The sequence below is a fragment of the Archocentrus centrarchus genome, unplaced genomic scaffold (genome assembly GCF_007364275.1).
Source record: "Archocentrus centrarchus isolate MPI-CPG fArcCen1 unplaced genomic scaffold, fArcCen1 scaffold_104_ctg1, whole genome shotgun sequence".
Lineage (NCBI taxonomy): Eukaryota > Metazoa > Chordata > Actinopteri > Cichliformes > Cichlidae > Archocentrus > Archocentrus centrarchus.
In genome coordinates, this window is record NW_022060149.1 from 236,121 (window position 1) to 245,096 (window position 8,976).

At 42.5% G+C, this 8,976-nt stretch overlaps 2 gene segments (V, D, J or C); one reads left to right on the forward strand and one right to left on the reverse strand.

Annotated features, from left to right (window-relative positions):
* Window positions 1–5,311: 5,311 nt before the first annotated feature.
* On the reverse strand, window positions 5,312–5,797 carry LOC115775310 (Ig kappa chain V region 3381-like). The segment is given in 2 exon segments: window positions 5,312–5,634; window positions 5,742–5,797. Coding segments are annotated over 2 exon segments (375 nt in total).
* Window positions 5,798–7,029: 1,232 nt separating this feature from the next.
* Window positions 7,030–8,976, forward strand: LOC115775294 (Ig kappa-b4 chain C region-like). The segment is given in 2 exon segments: window positions 7,030–7,180; window positions 8,231–8,976. Coding segments are annotated over 2 exon segments (465 nt in total).

Consider the following 8,976-nt stretch of genomic DNA (forward strand, 5'->3'; position numbering starts at 1 on the left):
TGAACAATTCTGTCAGTAAACATGTCAAAGCGGGGACTTTACAGAAAGTGAAGAAGGCTTTAATGCACTGAAGAAGATTTGCTGAGAAAGATCTCAGAGAACGACGCGGCCTCTGTATGGAAAGGTTTTAGGCAGATTACCAACTACAAGCCTAAAACCCCCCACTCCACAGACGACCTACAAACTGCAAATAGACTGAACGAGTTCTATTGTCGTTTTGATGGTCAGTTCAGCAGCCTTCACACCTCCACCAGTCCCAACTACAATACAGCCAACACAAATATTCACCCCCCAACCTCCCCCACTCCCCACACCTCAGAGAAGCCCACATCATCAAGGACTCCCACCCCAGAGTCCCCCTCATCCCCCACCCCCACAGTCTTTTGTATTCAGGAGGACCAGGTGCTAAAGCAGTTCAGGAGTGTCAAAGCTCGCAAAGCTCCAGGTCCAGATGGTGTCTCACCTGCCACACTGAGACACTGTGCTAACGAGCTTGCCCCATTGTTCACGAACATCTTCAACTCCTCACTGGAGGCTTGCCACGTGCCTGTCTGCTTTAAAACCGCTACCATTGTTCCTGTCCCCAAGAAGCCAAGGATCACTGGACTAAATGACTACAGACCTGTGGCACTGACTTCTGTGGTCATGAAGTCATTTGAGCGTCTGGTGCTGTCCCACCTCAAGTCCCTCACAGCCCCCCTTCTGGACCCCCTGCAGTTTGCCTACAGAGCCAACAGGTCTGTGGACGACGCCATCAACCTGACTCTGCACTTCATCCTACAGCATCTGGACTCCCAGGGAACCTACGCCAGGATCCTGTTTGTGAACTTCAGCTCTGCCTTCAACACCATCATCCCTGATCTCCTCCAAGACAAGCTGTCCCAGATGAACGTGCCAGATCCCATCTGCAGGTGGATCATTGACTTCCTGATGAACAGGAAGCAGCACGTGAGGCTGGGGAAGAATGTCTCGGACTCCCGGACCATCAGCACTGGCACTCCTCAGGGCTGTGTCCTCTCTCCTCTGCTCTTCTCCCTGTATACCAACTGCTGCACCTCTGACCACCAGTCTGTCAAGCTTATTAAGTTTGCAGACGACATGACTCTCATCGGACTCATCTCAGACGGGGACGAGTCGGCCTACAGGATGGAGGTCAAACGTCTGGTGTCCTGGTGCAGCCACAATAACCTGGTACTGAACGCCCAGAAGACAGTGGAGATTATAGTGGACTTTAGGAAGCACACAGCCCCTCTACCCTCCATCATCCTGACTGACACCCCCATCACCACAGTGGACTCTTTTCGCTTCCTGGGAACTACCATCACCCAGGACCTCAAGTGGGAGCCCACCATCACCTCTGTCATCAAAAAGGCCCAGCAGAGGATGTACTTCCTGCGGCAGTTGAAGAAATTCAACTTGCCAGCAAGGACCATGGTGCAGTTCTATACTGCCATCATTGAGTCCATCCTCACCTCCTCCATCACTGTGTGGTACGCTGGAGCCACCACTAGGGACAAACAGAGACTACAGCGCGTTGTGCACTCTGCTGAGAAGGTGATTGGCTGTAACCTCCCATCTCTCCAGGACCTGTACACCTCCAGGACACTGGGGCGTGCAGGTCGGATCACAGCCGACCACTCTCACCCTGGGCACAGACTTTTTGACCCTCTCCCCTCAGGCAGGAGGCTACGGTCCATACGGACCAGAACCTCCCGCCATAAGAACAGTTTCTTCCCCTCTGCTGTTGGACTCATGAACAATTACCCTAAGACTGTTACCACCACCCTCCACAAACGCTGATGACCCTATGTCTATGCACCTGTCTGACTGCACTGATGTACATATTAGTGGAATATAGTCTACATTCTTTTATCTTTTAATTAGTCTCTGCACTGTATATTTTGTAATTTTGTAATATTGTGTTATAGTTATAGCTCTAATATCTCTGTATATTTGCAATTTGTATACTTGTATATTGTCTTATAGTTTTTATACTTATTTGTTTTTTGTTTTTTTTTTTCTGTAAGCACGAAGTACCGCAGCAATTTCCTAATGCTGTGAACCTGTTCACCCATATGGCAATAAAAACCTTCTGATTCTGATTCTGATTCTGAAAGATAAAGACAGAGTTCAAAGTGTGGAAGCCTCCCTGCTACTGCTGTGCTCTTCAAGCACTGCTACAACATCCAGAAACATCAGAGTCGCTGTTCAGAGGCCACATCACTGCACAAACAATGAATATATAAGAATATCATCCTAAAGAAGTCAACTGTTGAGTGATGCACTCAGTGAAAGAAATGAAATAGTTGGATTTTTTCATCCATGAATGTAAAAAATAAAAAGCCTTTATCAAAACATCTGTGTGCATTTTCCCGCAGATACACAGCCTGAGACGCTGACATACATTTGAAATGCATTAAGATTCCTTATCATCTTGGAAATATGAACAATACGTGTGTTTCAAACTTTCCTTTTGAGAGCAGAGAGAAACCTTTAAAATAATGTTTGCTGAGACTTTTCCCAACATTTCCTGCGTGGACGCTGGAGTACCAAATCTTACTGAATCCTAAAATGTCTTCACCTGTGGGGGCACAAAAACTTTCAGTCTCCTACACCAGGATGATGCTGTGGTTTAAACAGAGAAGCAGACCATGTAACGTGAAGCAGTACTGGACAATGGATAATATCAATGTGCAATTATCACCTCAGCTGTCAGACATCTTATATCTTCTTTGTCTTTTTTATCTTTGCTGATTATTAATCTATTGATTCTTTTGCTTGTATATTTTTGTGTATTTCCGACTGACAATATTTCCAACTACATCTCTGCTTGTGTGACTATAATGTAAAAAGTGCTACTGGAACTTTAATTTCCCTGACAGAACCCTCCCAAAGGGATTAATAAATCCCTTTGGGGTTTAATCTAATCTCTCATATATATGTCATATATATTCCAGGTGATTTTGGTATGGCCAATTAGATGATTGGCTGAATGAGCTGTCAATCAAAATGTGAGGGTCTAGCCTGCGATATATAACTACATAACGTGGCCAGTAAACAGGCTAAACGTATGAGTGAAGGGTTTAAAGGCTGGCTGTTGATGAAAGCGTAGCTCCGAGGGGAGAGAAGCTAGAGATTTGAGGCTCCAGCACAGCATGAACAGTTCAGAAACAATTTGAAATGAGAAAAAAGAGCTATTTATTAACTGATTAAGTTGTGTTTTAGACTGCTTATTGCTAGCTGATCTATTCTGACCTAAAGTGCAGCCGTGACTAGTTCTGAATGACAGCTTCACAGCAGGCAGCCTCCCCCTCTTCCAGGTACTGTGTACCGGCACAGAATCTTTTAGTGGTACGCAGTACCGGACTGTACCGGCTTACTTTCACCCCTGCCTGCACCTCTCCAGGCTCTCTTCCACCTGCTCTCTACTCTCACTACAGATCATACAAAGTTGCCCTTTTATTAACAATTAAATGGTTGCTGTGTGCCGCAACCAAAACAAAACAGTAACAACAACGAGACTGACTCGGATAATGACGAGAGGGAACCCGGCATGCTTGATGCCGAAATCTCCCAGCTGTTCAACTCAGACACTGAAGATGAGGAATTTGATGGATTTGTGGAAGATGAATGATTTAAAATGTGAGGGTATTTTTCTGTATTTGTTACAACTGAACAATATTCTGAGTTATTGTGAATGAGTTGAATAAAGTTCGACTTACCTGACGCTTTTGTTTCGCTCTACATAATGTTTTGTCATGCTCCTTATAACCCGGTGCGCCTTATGGTCCTCAAAATACGGTACCTCTTTGGTATGTAATTGTAATTTTTTAGTATAAGACAAAGTGTGCAAAGATGAGAAAACAAATTTCTTTGCAGGTTGTGTCCAAGGCCATGACGCACTTATTATCAGACTGATGCTGTAGCTGTAGCTCAGTAGGTAGAGCAGGTCACCTACTGATCAGAAGGTCAGGGGTTTGATTCCTGGCTACTCCAGGCTACATGCCAATGTATCCTTGGGCAAGATGCTTAACCCCAAGTTGCTCTTCGACGCAACTGTCGGAGTGTGAATGTGTGTGAATGTTAGATAATTAAAGCACTTAGCTTAGTTAATATGGAAGTGCTTGTATGAATGGGTGTGCATGGGTAAATGTAAAATGTGTTGTATAAGCGCTTTGAGTGCTCTGACTGAGTAGAAAAGCGTTATGTAAGAACTAGTCTTTATGCTACATGGTGGTGGGAACTCATCTTCACTCAAACGTTCACATCATCTCCCAGATCCCGACATTTTTCCATCAGTGAGCTTTTACAACACGACCAATGATCGATCATTGATCACTGTGTTCTGTGTCTAAAGCTTCATACAGATCAGTGTGATGTAACAGTGATGCTGCAGTAACTACAGTAAATGTTTCAGAGCTGCAGCTGCGCTCATTATAAATCCATGACATCATCGCCGTCTCCGTCCTTACAGCCTGTTGACGAGTGAACGACTGTAAAAGCTTCATGTTACGTACAAAAATAACAAACTAACATCTAACTGGGATTTCAGTGCTTGTAGAAACACAAACGTCTGCAGATGAATTCGCTCCTCTGACGCTCTGACAGCCACTTTATGAAGGAGGAAATGAGTCCGTGTGTCAGACAGGTGGTTCAGGTGCAGCAGGAGGGGAGGAGTCAGAGAGACACTTAGAGTCTATTTGATAAAACCTGCCAGAGAGCAGGTTGGGTTCACCGTCCTTTACCCCAGTGACAGAGGTCAAAGGTCATGATGAAGTTTTCTCCATAACTGTTCCACTTTGGCTCCTCTTTATGTATTTATTGTAAAAAAAAAAAAAAATAAAAAAATCATGTGCATGTGTGTCTTTTTAAAAATGAGACACTAAAAAAGTCTCACACTTTAGTTTAATCGTCGCAGTAAATTTTATACTTAAAGTTTTCAAAGCCTGTAACAGTGGGGAAAGTTCTATCATCCATTTTCTTCTGCTGATCCAAAGTTCAGTGATGCAGGAGCAGGAAGTTGAAAATACTTCCTACTTTTCCTGTTTTATTCTGAATAAATTGATGAATTGTAATAAAATGTCATGTGTTCAGTTATTTTCTTTTTGTTTGTCTTCAATTGTGTCTCTGTTCTATGTGTGTGAGTTTAACTTTTAATAACACGTGTGTGTGTGTGTGTGTGTGTGTGTGTGTGTGTGTGTGTGTGTGTGTCCTCAGTGAACTGTATCAGTCTCTGCAGTAGCTTCCAGCTGCAGCAGTCAGTTCACTTTCTGTTCAGTCTGACTGAGGGAGGTTTTTGTACGACTGTTTTTCACTGTGTGAACACCCACTGACTGTTAGGATAGTGAAAACTCTGACAGTAATAAACTGCTGCATCTTCAGTCTGGACTCCACTGATGGTCAGAGTGAAGTCAGAGTTTGATCCACTGCCTGTAAAACGAGCTGGAATCCCTGAATATCGACTGCTAGTGTAGTAAATGAGCAGTTTGGGAATTTGTCCATCTTTCTGTTGGTACCAGTTTAAATAGTTGGAGCCATGAACATTCTGACTGGTCCTACAGTTGATGGTCACAGATCCTCCCACAGCAGAGCTCACTGCTCCAGGCTGAGTCACTGTGATCTGTCCTCTGGACTCTGAGGATACAGAGACACAAACATAAAGCAGCTTGATGGTTTTGTCAGCTTCATTTCAGAGGGACAGATGTTGATAGAGGAGAGGAGTTTGATTCTCTGGACTTTACCTGTGAAGCAGCAGCAGAGGAGAGTCCAGATGAGGACGCAGATCAAAGTCATGTTTTTGATGAGGACGATTTCTGTGGCTTCTGTTGTGATGAAGGACAGCTGTCAGTCATCCAGTGTTCAACTCTCAGGACTATAAAGTCTCCCAGAGCACTGGAGCATGGTGCTGCTGATGCAAAGTGGCTCTCTATGGAAATGCTCTCACTGACTCACACAGGGATCAATATGATGATGCTGTTTATCAACACTGTAAATCAGGATAAATTGAATCTACTTTAAAAAAAAAACTAAGGTAACTGGTTGCCTTAAATTTTTGAAGTAATGAAGCATCAGTTGAATAAGTGCAGTGGACTATGTTCAATGTACTTGAGACAATTTTGGAATGGAGTGAAAGATCTAAGTTAAATTGAAGATACTTAGTTTAAGGAATCACTCACCACCCATTTATTTAACTCAGCTTGTTAAGTAAGCACTGCTCCATTACCAATTGAACTAAACTGTATGTTCTAATTGACCAAACGTATCTGTTATAGTTGGAGTCTATACCAGCTGACAGGGTGAGAGACAGGGTACACCCTGTACAGGTTGCCAGCCTGTTGCAGGGCGAACACAGAGAGACAGACAACCATTCACACCTGTGGGCAATTTAGAGCGACCAATTAACCTAACCCCAGTTATTGCATGTAATTGTGGGAGGAAACCCACGCAGGCACAGGGAGACACACAGCCAAGGTCAAACCCAGAACTTCTAGAAGTTATTCTAGCTGTGAGGCAGCAGTACTAACCACCGCACCACCGCGCTGCCTGATATATCATCAATCCAATATCATCAATCCTGTTAAAACTAGTATAAACTAGATTTTTGGTTGGTGCAAAACCTGATGATATTAAGTTGTTTGAATTCAAACACATAATTACAATAAGAGAGACCATTAAAAAAATACAGTATATTCAGAATTGATAAGTAATGTAGCAAAAGGACAGCTGTTAAAGAAATTAATATAAACTCAGTGGGAGATAAATTACAATTAACCTGTGGACTCTGAAAATAAAAATGTAGATATTTTATCATTATTAATTTTCTAAAATGATTTTGGGGAATCAAGCAGGTCTTAATTTACATGGATACCTTTTAAATCCAGTGAACATTCTATGAATTGGTGCCACTGTGTTATTGTGAGTGTTTGATATCAGAAGAAAGGCCCAAAACAACAAAAGTCCAAAGTCACACATTCCAAATCTATATATTCTTCACTGTAATATTTTCAGTTTTCACATCAGCTGACAAAACTGTACAAACAGTGAATGATTTTGTTGAGTTTGTTTGTCTCAGAGTCAGAGAGCCGTGTCTCTGTGCAGTCAGAGGTTTTTGTACGGCGGCTCAGTGAGTTTGTATCACTGTGGCTCACGTTTGGTGGAGGAACCAGACTGGATGTTGGAAGTAAGTCAGTCTTAGAACTCTTTGATTTCTTCTTCTTTTCATTCCTTTCATTTCCTTTAATATTCAGCATGTAGGAAACTTTTCACGTTCATGATTCATTATTTTAGAAACATTTTTGCTCTGAGAAACAAAGTCAGCTTTGGAAATGTAGATTCAAAACTTTCTTTCTTTCTTTCTTTCTTTCTTTCTTTCTTTATTTCTTTCTTTCTTTCTTTCTTTCTTTCTTTCTTTCTTTCTTTCTTTCTTTCTTTCTTTCTTTCTTTCTTTCTATAATAATCATTTGTTGTCAGACTCGTCATGTTTGCTTTGTTTCACTGAAACTGTGAAGTTTGAAGTTTAAACTCTGATGTTTTTATCGTGTCAGATGTTTCAAAGTTAGTTTGGAATTATGTGAACTGTTCAGTAACATTTGAAACCTCTATGAAGAACATTTGATGCTGATGAGTAGTTGTTCTTGTTTCCACTCATTCCTTCAGTCAGTGAGCATATTACTCCAGTTTTAGCTTCTCTTCACTGGCTTGCTGTCAATATTAGGATTCATTTGAAGATTTTATTGATGGTTTTTAAGCTCTGAAATGTGCTGGCACCTTTTTCATGTTCTCACTCCTGTCAGAGTGCTGAGGTCTGCTAATCAGATCATCCTCAATATTCCAAGATTTAGACTTAAACATAGAGCTGACCGAGCTTTTCCAGTCGTTGCCCCGAGTCTCTGGAATGCCTTACCATTTCATATTAGAGCTGCCCGAACAGTTTCTACCTTTAAGTCTTTGCTCAAGACTCATTTCTACTCTCAGGCCTTTAATTGCAGATAAATGTGTTTTGTTTTTTAATGTGTGTTATTTTTGCTGCCTGTGAAGCTCTCTGGTTGTTTAAATGTTGGTCAAACTGTGATGATTCTCTCTGTGCTGATGTGCATGAGAGCTTTCTTAAAGGAAGTGAAACAATGTGTGAGTGAGTGACTGATGGAGCAGAAAAACATCTGGCAGAAACTTCTTCAAGGAGAACATCAAGTTGTGGTTCCTGTGCTCTAAGCTGATTGGTGTCTCCTAGGTGATGTGCGCCCCGCCCTGAAGGTGCTGGGTCCCTCCAGTGAGGAGCTGCAGCAGGGGAAGGCCACGCTCATGTGTCTGGCCAACAAGGGCTTCCCCTCAGACTGGAGGCTGTCCTGGAAGATGGACGGCAGCAGTGGCAGCATCAGAGGGGAGGAGAGCAGGACTCCCGCAGTGCTGCACAATGACGGCCGCTACAGCTGGAGCAGCACCCTGACACTCACTGCAGACCAGTGGGGGAAGGTGGGCTCTGTGACCTGTGAGGCCACCCAGGGCTCCCAGGCTCTGGTCTCAGAGACACTGAGGAGAGACCAGTGTTCCCAGTCCTGATGTGACTCACTGGGACTCTGATCCTGTTTTTCTTCAGCTACTGCTCTCTGTGTGCTCCAACTCTCTCTGTCTCTTTCTTTCTTTTTCTTCTCACATTAAAAGAAAAAAATCAAATCATAATATTTTCCATCTCATAAGGAAAAAAAATGCTAAAAACAATCTCCTCTAGTTTGATCCTTTTGTGATTGTCTGCTGTAAAACTGATATTTGAACTTTTCAAAAGAATAAAAATGTACTGAGTAAACATGTTCTTTGACTCGCTGAGTTTAACAAATATCAAACATTTTGTAAGATTTATTAAGCCGACCAAAAGAAAAATGGCAGCAGAACACATTGAGTGTAATGTTGTGTAAAATGGTTGAATTCATTCTTATATCCACATTTAATATATTTGATAGATGCTGAGGCCATGTCAGT